Below are 12,835 nucleotides of genomic sequence, written 5' to 3' on the forward strand. Positions count from 1 at the left end.
ATGCTTTGCCACTCCGAGGCTGGCCCTTTAAACCTCAGTCCATGATGTCACCACGGACAGCAAGAGGTGGGAGGGGGACTGCAGGCCTGCGGCCGGACTGCATCTCCCGGCAGCCTGGGGTGCGCCACACCCTTCCCAGCAGGCACTGGCCAGGCGGACGATTAACCAGCCCGGTGCCGGTGTCCAAGGGGACTCCACAGTGGCCATTCTGGGAGGGGAGTGGGGTTCCCCTGGGGGTGGGATGGTGGGAGCAGGCCAGATCCTTGGGCCTGGCGGAGCATCGGGGCCCCGTTTTGTCATTAGTCCTCGCTTCCTGTGCCAACGCCGAGCCCGCCCCCCGCCCCCTGCCGTCTCCCCCCGGGACCCGGGAGCGCAGCACCACTCGGACCCCATCCCCACGCGGCTCCGGCCTCGTCCCCGGATGCCCGCGGGGCTCCCCTTCGGCCCGCAGCCCCCTTTCAGCGGTGCGGGGACTACATCTCCCAGCGGCCCGGGAAGGCCCTGACGCAGCCCGCCCCGCCCCTGCCCGCGGGGAGGTGCGGGCCTGGAGGGGGGGTGACTTGATGTCATCCTGAGCCGCTGGGCGGCGGGCGCCGGGGCGCATAAAGCCGGGGCTCCCGCTGCGCCTGTGGGTCCCACGACTGGAGAGGAGGTCCCCGCGCTGCCCAGCCCAGCCCCGGGCCCGCCGAGCGCCCGCGCCCCGACCCGCCGCCGCTGCGCGGGGGGATGCCCCGGCCCCCCCGGAGCCCGAGGGGGAACCCAGGAGCGCCGCCGCCCCGCACCCGGAGCGGAACCGCCGGGGAGGAGCTCTGAACGGCCGCCCCCTCCCCACCTGCAGCCCCTGAGGTCTGGGGCCCCAAGTCTGCGGTTCTTAGAAGTGAGTGTCCCCCCACCGGGAGGCAGATGAGATTTGGGGGGCGAGGAAGGAGCTGAGGTGGGGGAGGGTGCTGGGTGCTAGGAGGGGGTGGCATAGGGATAGGGCCCCCATTCTTGGGGCCGTCCCTAGTGGCCAGGGTCAGTGGGGCAGAAGTGGGGCCCCGTTCTATGGGGGGCCAGCGGGGAGGAACGGGATCCCCATTCTAGGTAGCGCTGCTTGGGGGTCGGCGCTCTGCGGAGCGGGGTTATTCGGAGCTGGGCCGTCAGACTGAAAGGAGGGGGGCTTGGCTCCTGGAGGAAGGGGCCGTACCTCCGGGCAAGAGGAGGGAAGAGACTTGGGCGCCAGCAGCGCTCACCCGCTCGCTGCCGTCCTGGGAAAACTGACCGGCTCTCTCTCTTTCTTGCTGACCTCTCTGCCGACTTCGTTTTCAAAAGACCCAAGGTGGGAACCCCAACCGGACTCTCCGTGACCCCCAGGAAGAGCCTGAGGCCTGAACCATCCTCCTCTCTACCCTGCCTGCCCCCCAGGACTGGGCAGTTGCCGAAGGCCCTGGGGGGGGGCCCAGGACTCTGTTTGTGCCCCCCCCCCCCCAGGATGGGCCCAAGTTAGTCAGCCAAGCTTCACCCAGCATCTTCTAGGGCCAGCGGGAGCCCCAGGGTCCCTGAAGGCTTCACCGCTGCCTGGCTGTCATGGAGACGAAGCTGCCCCCTGCGAGTACCCCCACCAGCCCCTCGTCCCCGGGGCTGTCACCTGTGCCCCCACCCGACAAGGTGGATGGCTTCTCCCGCAGGTCCCTCCGCAGGGCCCGGCCCCGGCGGTCCCACAGTTCCTCCCAGTTCCGCTATCAGAGCAACCAGCAGGAGCTCACTCCATTGCCCCTGCTCAAAGGTGAGCCCACTGCAGCTGCCAGGCTGAGGGTAGTTAGCAGCAGCTGGCAGCTGCCGTCAGAGGGCGTTGGGGTAGCCCCTTCCAGGTGAGGGGCTCCACCATCCGAGCTGACCCCCACCCCAGCCCTCTCTGCTGACGCATGGCCTGATTGGCCTGTCATCCTTGGAGGTGGGGCATCTGGAGGTGGGGCATCTGGAGGTGGCGCCACCCCGGGGGGCAGACCATGGCCAAGGGTGGGGCCCACAGCCTGGACTCCAGAGGCCACTTGAGGCCCAGGCGCTGCCAGGGTCCTGGAGCAGGAGTTTAGCAAGGCTCCCTGGGGCCACTGTGTAACCCCCTACCTCCGGGCTACAGGGCCTGGCTGGCTGGGTGGGCTCTGACCTTTCACCCCACTTCCGGCTGGTAGGACAGAGTGCCACCCATGAGAGGGAGAGTGGCTGTTGGGGGCCCCTGGGGAACCCCAGCATTCAGGGTCTGTTCCTTGCTTTCACCTCAGGCCACCATGCCCTCTGTGGTCAGGAGGAAGAGGTGTTCCTTTACCCGCAGGAATGGAGGGCGGACGGGAGCCATCGCTCTCTGAAGGGGCGGGACGGCACAAGAGCATGGGGTCTGGGGGCAGGGGAGGCTGCCCTAAGGATGGGGAGGGTTTGCCCCTCCCCAGAGCTGCGGCAGCTGGAGCCCAGGCTCAGCCCCTCCCTCCTTCCCAGATGTGCCGGCCTCAGAGCTGCATGAGCTGCTGAGCAGGAAGCTGGCCCAGTGTGGGGTGATGTTTGACTTCTTGGACTGTGTGGCCGACCTGAAGGGGAAGGAGGTGAAGCGTGCAGCGCTCAATGAGCTGGTGGAGTGTGTGGGGAGCACGCGGGGAGTCCTCATTGAGCCTGTGTACCCAGACATCATCCGCATGGTGAGCACCTGCCACCCGGCCTCCCGGGGGAGGGTCTGGGGGGCACCGGGACTCTGCTGATCTGCGGGGGGAGGGGAGGGGGCCGGCCCTGTGAGAGAAAAACCCAATACCCTCCTGCGAGTCCCTCATCTCCCCTCCCCACTCCGTCCTCCCGTGCACCCCACCGGTGCCAGCTTTTGCTTACGCTCTCCCCAGGCCTGTGCGCACTGCCCCCTCCGCCCCTGCCCCAAGTCCCTGATTGCCATGGCCTGGCTCAGGTGCTGCTTCTTCCATGAAGCCTCTCTCAGTGCCCAAGCTAGGAAGCTCCCTTTTGCTGGCTGGAATGTCTGCAGTCCTTACTGCTTTCCATCTTGTCTGCCCACAGGGCTGCACCCCCCAGAGGGCAGGATCCCCAGCCCCTGGCCCCGGGCTTCCATGATTAAGTTCAGGGAATGACTGCCAAGGAGTGAGTGCTGGGGCCGGTGCTGCGGTCCTGGCTTCTGCCTTTGAGGGCTCCCTCTTAGCGAACCCTGTCTGTGTCCCTCAGATCTCAGTGAATATCTTCCGGACCCTGCCGCCCAGTGAGAACCCTGAATTTGACCCTGAAGAGGATGAGCCCAACCTTGAGCCTTCATGGCCACATCTGCAGGTGTGAGGGCTGGGGAAGGTGGGGATGGAGCTTTAGAAGAGATGGAGGACAGCGGGGAGCGTCTCCTTAGGTCCTGGACTGATGGGTGAGGGCCACAGGGTGGGGTGAGTAGGGGAGTCTGTTCTCAGACTCACCTTCTTGTCTGTCCCTTCCCCCAGCTGGTTTATGAGTTTTTCCTGCGTTTCTTGGAGAGCCCAGACTTCCAGCCCTCCGTGGCCAAGAGATATGTGGATCAAAAGTTTGTCCTGATGGTGAAGTGGGGAACCCAGGTCGGGCGGTGCCATGGGGCAGGGGCAGGCTCGCTGAGGGGCATGGGGATAGAATGGAAGCAACCTGGGCTTGGTGTCTCTCCTGACCCTTGACCTGGGTCCCACAGCTCCTAGAACTATTTGATAGCGAGGACCCCCGGGAGCGCGAGTACCTCAAGACCATCCTGCACCGGGTCTACGGCAAGTTCCTGGGGCTCCGGGCCTACATCCGCAAACAGTGCAGCCATATCTTCCTCCGGTAGGTGCCTGCTGCCTGCCCGCGGAGGCTGGAGAGGGAGGCGGAGAAGGCTGAGGCAAAGGCTCCCCGGCAGGGGGCCCTAAGGAACTCTGGTTGACTGAGTCCTTTCTTGGCAACGTATTTTGTAATATTGATTTTTTTTTTGTAATATTGATTATTCAAAGCCTGTGAGGTCAGCAGAGAAAGGGCATTTATTTCCATTTTACAGATAAAGAAATAGAGGCTGAGAGAGATGAAGTGGTTTGCAGGGCCTCCGTCAGTCCAGGGGTGGGGGCGGGGGGGGGGGTCTGGGATCTATACCTTTTGACTCTTATTGTGCTCAGCCACAAGGACCTATAGAAAGATTCTTCCTGCCCGGCTGGCGTGGCTCAGTGATTGAGCGTTGACTTACGAACCAGGAGGTCACAGTTTGATTCCTGGTCAGGGCACATGCCTGAGTTGTGCGTGCAGGAGGCAGCCGATCACTGATTCTCTCTCATCACTGATGTTCCTCTCTCTCTCTCCCTCTCCCTTCCTCTCTGAAATCAATACAAATATGTATTTTTTTTTTTTTAAAAAAAGATTCTTTCTGCAAATGTGTATTGAGCACCAATGCTAGCATGGCCTCGTAGTCGAGACTGGCTCTGAAGTTAGAAGGCCTGTATTTGAGTTTGGTTCCAGTATTTGGGTACTCGGGCAAACTATTTAAGCTCTCCTAGTGTCCTCATCTCTAAAATGGGAATGAAAGCTGTGTCAGGGACAGCCATCAAGATGAAGTGAGGCTGAGGCCGGGGCTACAGAGTAGGTAAGACACGACCCCTCCGACTCCCGGAGAGCCCCGGCTTACTCACTTTGGGACAAGCTTCATTGGACCACTGAGCCTTGATTTCTTCATCTGTAGAATGGATCTATAAACCCTGCCTCCTGGGATAACTTTGGGAAGTACATAGCACAGAGGAGATGCTCTAAGTGCCTGACATTCTTTCGGTTGACTGGCACGAAGAGTGAAGGACGCAGGCCAGGTGCCTGCTGACTGGATGGGGACCAGGTCGTGGGGGTTAGGGTCCAGGGGAAGAGATGAGTTGGGATGCTTCCTAGAAGAGGTTTGAGCTGAGACCCAGAGAGGCACTGGTGGCTGGGCTGAGAAGAGCGATTCAGAGGTGGGTGTGGATCTCCGTGGGGCCTGGCTTAGGGTATTGGGAAGGGAGCATGGCCTCTGGTTGGGAGGGAGTTGATTAGCGTGCAGGGTTGGGTGGGCAGGCAGCTGGCTGGGAGCGGCTGGGCCTGCTCCAATTGCTCTGAGCCCTTCTGCATCCTCCTTTTTCTCATGCAGGTTCATCTATGAACTCGAGCACTTCAATGGCGTGGCCGAGCTGCTGGAGATCTTAGGAAGGTGACTCCCTGGGCCTCAGCCAGAGCATCAGTTTGGGGAGGAAGGATTGAGGCCGGTCACCTGAGCCCTCCTCCTCTCTCTGTCCCCCTCCTCAGCATCATCAATGGCTTTGCGCTGCCCCTGAAGACGGAGCACAAGCAGTTCCTGGTTCGGGTCCTGATTCCCCTGCATTCCGTGAAGTCGCTGTCGGTCTTTCACGCCCAGGTAAGGCCCAGACCTGGCCCTGCAGGGCAGAGAGCGGACAGTCAGGGCAGCATGTGGGTCAGCCTGCCACTCTGGCTTCAGCCACACTGTCACCTTCTTTTCCTTTACTGGTTCTGTTCCTTCTCCCTTAGAGAAGCCCCATGACCCTTTAGGAGTCGCAGACATCAGCTCTGTGAAGCCCTCCCAGCCCCTTTCTCTCCGCCTGCCCTAGGCAGGATTAAACTCTCCTGTATTCGCATAGATTGGGATACAGCTTTCTATCATGGAAACGTCTGTAAAATTTATAAGGACTGGTTTGCTGAATGTTACCCCTGTGAGAGCATCATTGTGCCCCCGCACACTGAGCATGATGCCTGGCACACCCTAGGTAAATGCTTGGTGAATGAGAGTAGACTCGGTAAGTGACCTGGGTCCTGCCCTCGTCCCCTCCTGACCCATCCTCTCTCTCCGCCCCACAGCTGGCATACTGCGTGGTGCAGTTCCTAGAAAAGGATGCCACCTTGACAGAGCATGTGAGTACCTCTGGGGGAGAAGGCAGGTCTTCGTCCCTGCAGGTCTGACTCCTTTCTGCCCCAACTCCCACAGGTGATCCGGGGACTGCTCAAATACTGGCCAAAAACCTGCACCCAGAAGGAGGTAGGAAAAGGGCTTTGACGACCACCAGAGGGAGGTTAGGAAAGCTCAGCTTCCGGAGGGCAGTCAGGTGTGTCTCAGGGGAGATGGAACTGCTGCCCTGTGTTACCCCCCAGGTGATGTTTCTGGGGGAGATGGAAGAGATTCTTGATGTCATCGAGCCCTCCCAGTTTGTGAAGATCCAGGAACCCCTCTTTAAGCAGGTGGCTCGCTGTGTGTCCAGCCCCCATTTCCAGGTACGGGTGGGAATGGGGGATGGGCTAGGAAGGTTGACCAGTTGACCTAACAGCTCCCTCGGCCCTCTGGACTGTCCTGGGTCTGATGATGGGGAGATGCTGGACTTGGGCTCGAGCCCTTGGGTCAAGCCTCAGATCTGCCTCCCACTGGGTGAGGGGCCTTGGGCAGATCACTTCACTCTGAGCGTGATTAGCGCCTCATCTATAATGTGGCCAATAGGGACTTTAGAGAGAGTGGGGTAAACATATTTGGTAACTGAAATGTGCTCCACATGGGTTATCCCTTCTCTCGTTTTCTTTCTTTTTTTATTTTAAAAAAATATTTTTTTATTGACTTCAGAGGAGGGAGAGGGAGAGAAAGATCGAAATACCAATGATGAGAGAACCATTGATTGGCTGCCTTCTGCGTACCTCCCACTGGGGACTGAGCCCACACCCTGGGCCTGTGCCCCTGACCAGAATCGAACCCAGGACACTTCAGTCTGCAGGCTGACACTCTATCCACTGCGCCAAACCAGCTAGGGCAGTGGTCGGCAAACTCATTAGTCAACAGAGCCAAATATCAACAGTACGACGATTGAAATTTATTTTGAGAGCCAAATTTTTTAAACTTAAACTATATAGGTAGATACATTGTTATTAACTTAATGAGGGTACTCCCAAGGCTTAGGAAGAGCCATACTCAAGGGGCCAAAGAGCCGCATGTGGCTCGCGAGCCGAAGTTTGCCAACCACGGAGCTAGGGCATCTCTCCTTTTCTTAGTGGCCTTCAATTTAATCAGTCCCACTTCAGGGCCCAGCTGGGAGCCCCCCCCCCCCCATCATGAGGCTGGCTGTAACTAGTGTTCTACATGTGTGACAGACTTGCTCCCATTCTTATGAGCCGTAACCTGGTGGAAGTCAGTTCTTCCTCACAGTGATTCTGGCACCTCATTCAACAGCCCTGGGGAGATAGCTATTATTTATTAGCCCCATTTTACAGATGAGAAAACTGAAGCTGCGAGGTTAATGCCTTGCCCAGGTCACGTGGCCAATGTGCAGTGGAGCTGGGATTCAACCCTGAGTGTTGGACTCCAAATCCAGTTTCTTTCCTCCTTGGCACATGGCTTCCTCCAGTGGGATAGATGAGGCCTGAGGATGGGGGGTGAGGGCAGGGCGCCCTGGGTTTTGGGGTGGATACCAGCCCTTGCACACGCAGGGAAGCCTCTGCCAGGCACTCCCTCTGCCGTCTCCCTGCCCCAGGTTGCAGAGCGGGCTCTGTATTTCTGGAACAACGAGTATATCCTGAGCCTCATTGAGGACAACTGCCACACGGTGCTGCCTGCTGTGTTTGGGACCCTCTACCAGGTCTCCAAAGAGCACTGGAATCAGTGAGTGCCCAGGCCCAGGCCCAGGCCAGCCAGTCCAGGCCCGGGGTTACTCCTAGCTAGAGAGAATGAGGGAAGGGTCTCAAGAGGGCTGAGGGGTGGCAAAGGGGCAGGCGGAGGGCAGCGGGCAGCGCCTGTGGGGTTTAGGCTGCACGCTGTGTTTGGGGAACAGGGTTAGGCAGAGCGCTGTGGAGGGAGGTGGGACCAAACTGAAGTTGCTCTGATCGCACCCCCTCCCTTAACCTGCCAAGAACCATCGTATCTCTGATCTACAATGTGCTCAAGACCTTCATGGAGATGAATGGGAAGCTGTTTGATGAGCTCACAGCCTCCTACAAGCTGGAAAAACAGCAGTGAGTGTTGGGGGGCTGGGCATGGAGGGAGGGGGGAAAGCAGGAAGGAACCAGCTCCTCACGGTTGGAGGGAGCCTAAGAGGATGACCCCACGTCCGATCTGTTCAGATATTTAAAGGCTCTCCCTATGTTCCCGGCAAGTGCTGCCCCTCCCCTCTGCCCTGTCGTCATCCTCCCAAGGGCTTCCCCAGGTGCGGCGCTTGGACGCCCCGGAGTTTCCTCCTCTCTGGCTGGGTCTCTCAGCCAGGCCAAGCCACCTGCTCGTGACCAGCCTCCTCCGTGGTCTCTTTCCAGAGTGGAAGGCTCCCCTAGATCCTTCGCAGACGGGGTGGTGGCGAGGGAAGCTGGGCTGCAGGCAGGGCCTCAGGTGGGGGAGCTGCCTAACCCTCTCTCCCCAGGGAGCAGCAGAAGGCCCAGGAGCGGCAGGAGCTGTGGCAAGGCCTGGAGGAGCTACGGCTACGCCGGTTACAGGGGACCCAGGGGACAAAAGAGGCCCCCCTCCAGCGCCTTACACCCCAGGTGGCCGCCAGTGGGGGTCAGAGCTAGAGATCCCGTAGAAAGGGAGGAACTAAACCCAGAGCTAGCAGTCCCTCTATGCCCTCTCCTGCCCAGGGGCCCAGAGAGACACACACCTCCCCCTGGCCTTGCGGAGTGGGTTGGAGGGCTCCCTGCCTGGCCCAGCGTGGACCCTTTACTGTGGGGAGGAGAGAGGAGATGGTGGTCCTGGCAACAGAACTCTCAGGCCCTTGTGGCAGGACTTGACCAGGGCAAGCTTGACCAGGAAGCTGCCATCAGGGATCTCCCTGCCCCAAAAAGCTGGGCTCCAGACTGCAGGCAGGTTCCCACACCCTGCTCCCAGCCTAGGGCAAGAGGACTCAGCTCCTCGTGTACCCCACCTCGTGCCAGCGCGAGGTCTTCCTGCACCCCACCATGGATCCATGGTCTATTTATTCTCCCCTGCTCACCCCCAACAGATGCTGACCTGGGCCTGGGCATCCTCCACCCCCCCCCCACCTCCCTCTGTACTTTCTTGTCCCCTTTTTATTTATTGGGCAGGGGGAGGGGTGAGGGCACAGGCAGAAGAGATTCCCCATGTCCTGGGGCAAGGTGGGGTCACAGTTACCATGGTCTGTCCCCCTTCCCCTGGCTGGGGGTAGACTTAATAAAGACAGAAACTCGAGGACTGCCTGCTTTATTAAGGGATGGGGCCGAAGAGGGAAGTGAAATGATGAAACACTGGCCAGGAGGCGGCAGAGGCAGGGAAGAGGCAGAGATTTCGGGGGTTGAGGCTGCTGTCCTCAGTGATGCTCAGGGTACCCGGGATGTACTCCACCTCGCCCCCTGACCAAGGGGAGGGAGGTGGGGCAGGGTGGGCTAGTAGCGTGAGAGGCGACACATGTCACACTGGCAGGCTCTGGCCGTGAAGATCTCCAGCTCCTCCCTCCGGCCCCCCCCACACTGCAGCGGCACCTTCACCTGTGGGAGGGGGTTCGGTTCCAGCCCCTTCTTTGAGCCATGTTAGACCCCCGCCTCCTCTGTCTCCCAACGGCCCCTCACCTTCCTCAGTCCGGTGATGGTGCAGCACTGGGAGATGGAGGTGACGTTGTGTCGGTAGCCACTGGCCACCAGCACCGAGTACCGCGAAGGGAAGGCGCTGGACTCGCAGTGGCCCACGCAGGCCTGTGCCACGTGGGAGCCCTGGCAGGTGCCTTGGCGGTCGCTGCGCACCGTCACATTGAAGGCTAGGAGGAGACAGGCGAGTTGTCGACGGTGCCTCTGCGAAGGCTCACCCAGCTCCCACTGCCTGTTTCCTCCGTGGGTCCATCGAGGGTGCTGCCCGCCCAACTGTCCAGCCCATCGACTCTGCTCCCACCCGGCCCTCTGCTCCCGGGGTGACTCACGGTGCAGGTGGCAGCCTGGGATGGCCGCCTGCTGACCCCAGCCTTCAGTGATCACCAGGAACAGCAGGCAGAAGAGCAGGGTTTGGGGGGACGCCATGGGCATCTGAAACAGTGGGTGGACATTCTCTAGATGGTGTGCAGGGGGAGGGGAAGTTCTTTAAATGCAGGATGCTTCCAGGTGAATGAGCCAGGGCTCCGTTAGCCTATCTGACAGGGGTGCGGCCAGCCTGTGGGGCTGACTTTTCCCCGTCCCTGCCTCGGGTGAGTCTGCCTGTGCGTCTCTCTGGATGGGTATCAGTGTGAGCAGCAGTCTCTAGATGTGATTTGTCAGCCCGCTGTGGTGGTTTCCCCCTTTCTCCCACCATCTGGAGCACGAACATCTGCCTCCCGCCATCTGCCCCATCTTGGCCTCTAGGACCCCATCTGCAGTCCCCAGGTCCCTCAGGCTCCTGCCTCAGGGGCTTACCACTTCCAAGGCCCAGGAACTGAGTGGCTTGCTGAGTGGCTCCTTGAGCAGCCTGCTGCTGGTCTTCAGACTTGCTGGTTCTCCGGGTTTTTATTTGCCAGCATTAGGGAGCCACGCCTTCTTGGAGATCGGCTTTCAGGCCTGCCGCCCAGCCTCAGGCCTCACCCCTCAGCCCTCAGCGAGCCCACCTGGGAGATCCAGCTCTTGTCTGAGGTGTGGTTGGGGGGAGTGGCATCTGCTGCTTTCTGCTCCCTTCTGCCCAAAAGCTGCCGGAGGTCCAGGGCTGGGGAAGTGAGGTGTGGCGAGAAGCCCAGGAGCTAGCTGGTGGAGTGGGCGGCTGTGTGCAGTTGGAGAGAGGGCCCAAGATGGGGCTGAGTTGTTGCCACCTGGGTTCTCTTTGCTGTGTGGCCTTGGGCAGAACACTCATATTGAGGGCCTCACCACCCCAACCTTAAAACTACTAATGCCTGGCCAGCATGGCGCAATGGTTGAGTGGCAACCTATGAACCAAGAGGTCACTGGTTCAATTCCTGGTTAGGGCACATGCCCGGGTTGTGGACTGGATCCCCAGTAGGGGGTGTACAAGAGACAACCGATCGATGATGTTTCTCAATGAAGTTTCTATTTCTCTATTCCTCTCCCTAAATATAAAAACATATTTTTAAAAAACCCTACCACCAGCCAGTTTGGCTCAGTAGATAGAGCACTGGCCTGCGGACTGGAAGGTTCTGGGTTTGATTCGGGTCAAGGGCACATGCCTGGGTTGTGGGCTCAATCCCCAGTTGGGGGAGCGCAGGACACAGCCGATCAATGATTCTCTCTCATCATTGACGTTTCTCTCTCCTTCTCCCTTCCTCTCTGAAATCAATAAAAATCTATTAAAAAAAAATAACCCTACTAAACTCAGCCCTGCCTGTCTCCTTAATCCACCACAGAGGAAAGAGTCTGGGAGATTCTTAAGGACAGGGGAGATGACAGCATGTTTCCAAGGGCTGTGGCTGGTTGTAGCCATGGGTTCTCCAGCTGCATGGGAGAGCAACCTGGAGAGACTGACCGCTTAGGTCAAAGTCAAAACTTAAGGAAGCTGCCACTCGCCTTTCCTGTAATATCTTCAAAAAAAGAAATTACACCAGGGGCAGTCTGCTGAGATGTGCTTGGAGGCAGAGCCGGGGGAGAGGGAGTTCTAGGTCAATGTCAGAGCTTCGCTTCCACTGTCAGGTGACAGGCTTCTCACCCTGGGGGTCAGCTCCAGAGTGGGCTTCTCCTGGTCACTGGGCCAAGAGATCTGGCGCCAGGAAGAGCCCTGAAGCTGTTGACCCCAGCAGATCTCATCATTCAGTCCAGCTCTGGCTTTGGTTTTACAGGTGAGGCAACTAAAGATCAGAGGAGTGTTACTGAAGGTCACAGAGCTGTTCTTGTCAGGGCTGACTGGGAACCCAAATCTGCTGTCCATGCATGGTGCTAAATTACACTCAGGACAAGAATGTGGCAAGTTGGAAAAAGACCCCCTGGCCACCAGTAGCTGCAGGGGCTTGAGTTGGGTGGAAATCAGGTGATTGGCCCCCCACCCTAGGGCCACTGCCTCAGGGTCCTGCTCAGAAAGCAGAGCCAGCTGCAGGGACTACCAGAGCTGGAAGGCACTTGAGCGCTCATCACATCCTACCCCTTCATTTTTCAGATGAGAAAATAAGAACCAGAGAGAAAGCGACTCTGCCAAGGCTTCACTGTAAGCTAGTCAGTCGGACGCACTCAGGTCTCCAGATTCCGGATTGTGCCTCTCGGCAGCTTTGTGAAGCAGGCTGAGCTTGGGACGATAGGGCAAAGGCTCTAAATGCAACTTGTCCCTAGTCCTCCAGTCCCGACACCCGCCGGCTTCCCCTTCAGGTCCCAGGCCCTTTCGCAGCAGCCCACCTCTTCTCTTCTCCCCACCCCAGCTGAAGGCAGCAAAACAAGGAGTCTCCACGGGATCCAAGCAGTCCAGCCCCAAGGTTCCCACTCATCCTGGGAACCTCCCAGCACGTGACAGATAAAACAGCCGCTTAAAGACTAGAGGTGACAAGGGCTCATTACTTCCCAAGGCGGTCCATTGTAATACTAAACATCACTAACAGTTAAAAAATTATTCCTTTGTCCTCAGCTAAAATGAGTTTCCCTAAATTCCCACAATTACTTTGATCCTCTCTGGCCATACAACAGGAATCTAATCTGTCTGTCCCGACAGTGAGTCTGGCAAGACCCTAACCGCTGGCAGGGGACTTAAAGTTTGCAGTGAGGTACAGACCGCACTCACCCAAAGCATCCTGTCAACAAGAACCAGGCAGACCCGGGGAGGTTTCAGGAATTGCTTCTCTGTATCTTGAGGAAAGAGTTTGCTCTCTCACACACTCCACTCAACTCAGTCAATAACTGTTCATAAATAATTTACTGCCATAAGGATCCTAAGTGCTGGAGATGAAAGATCTAAACTCAACCTCAGAGCAGTACAATTCTCAGACTAGAG

At 58.7% G+C, this 12,835-nt stretch overlaps 2 protein-coding genes across 3 annotated transcripts; one reads left to right on the plus strand and one right to left on the minus strand.

Annotated features, from left to right (window-relative positions):
- The first annotated feature begins 540 nt into the window (after nucleotides 1-540).
- PPP2R5B (protein phosphatase 2 regulatory subunit B'beta) lies at nucleotides 541-9,148 on the plus strand. Of its 2 annotated transcripts, XM_081099424.1 has the most exons (14): nucleotides 541-877; nucleotides 1,312-1,765; nucleotides 2,473-2,669; nucleotides 3,196-3,297; nucleotides 3,456-3,548; nucleotides 3,674-3,804; nucleotides 5,117-5,176; nucleotides 5,272-5,380; nucleotides 5,839-5,892; nucleotides 5,966-6,016; nucleotides 6,130-6,249; nucleotides 7,491-7,618; nucleotides 7,867-7,968; nucleotides 8,367-9,148. In XM_081099424.1, exons 2-14 carry the CDS (start codon nucleotides 1,567-1,569, stop codon nucleotides 8,512-8,514), a joined length of 1,494 nt encoding a protein of 497 aa, XP_080955550.1. In that variant the 5' UTR covers nucleotides 541-877; nucleotides 1,312-1,566; the 3' UTR covers nucleotides 8,515-9,148. The 2 variants fall into 2 exon arrangements, with proteins under 2 accessions (XP_080955550.1, XP_080955551.1); XM_081099425.1 differs by lacking the exons at nucleotides 541-877; nucleotides 3,196-3,297 and having other exon boundaries at nucleotides 1,473-1,765.
- A 194-nt stretch (nucleotides 9,149-9,342) lies between these two features.
- GPHA2 (glycoprotein hormone subunit alpha 2) lies at nucleotides 9,343-9,972 on the minus strand (the record flags this gene model as incomplete). The annotated part of the gene is made up of 3 exons (XM_081099426.1): nucleotides 9,343-9,444; nucleotides 9,526-9,710; nucleotides 9,870-9,972. 3 exons carry the CDS (start codon nucleotides 9,970-9,972, stop codon nucleotides 9,343-9,345), a joined length of 390 nt encoding a protein of 129 aa, XP_080955552.1.
- Between the last annotated feature and the right edge of the window lie 2,863 nt (nucleotides 9,973-12,835).

Source organism: Myotis nattereri (assembly GCF_964212035.1).
Source record: "Myotis nattereri genome assembly, chromosome: 9".
NCBI classification, from domain to species: Eukaryota; Metazoa; Chordata; class Mammalia; order Chiroptera; family Vespertilionidae; genus Myotis; species Myotis nattereri.

Coding starts and splice junctions, on each gene's coding strand:
- PPP2R5B (XM_081099424.1), top strand. CDS start 1,567: ATGGAGACGAAGCTGCCCCCTGCGAGTACCCCCACCAGCCCCTCGTCC. Junction 3,805..5,116: donor TGCAGCCATATCTTCCTCCG/GTAGGTGCCTGC, acceptor TTTCTCATGCAG/GTTCATCTATGAACTCGAGC. Junction 6,250..7,490: donor TGTCCAGCCCCCATTTCCAG/GTACGGGTGGGA, acceptor TCCCTGCCCCAG/GTTGCAGAGCGGGCTCTGTA.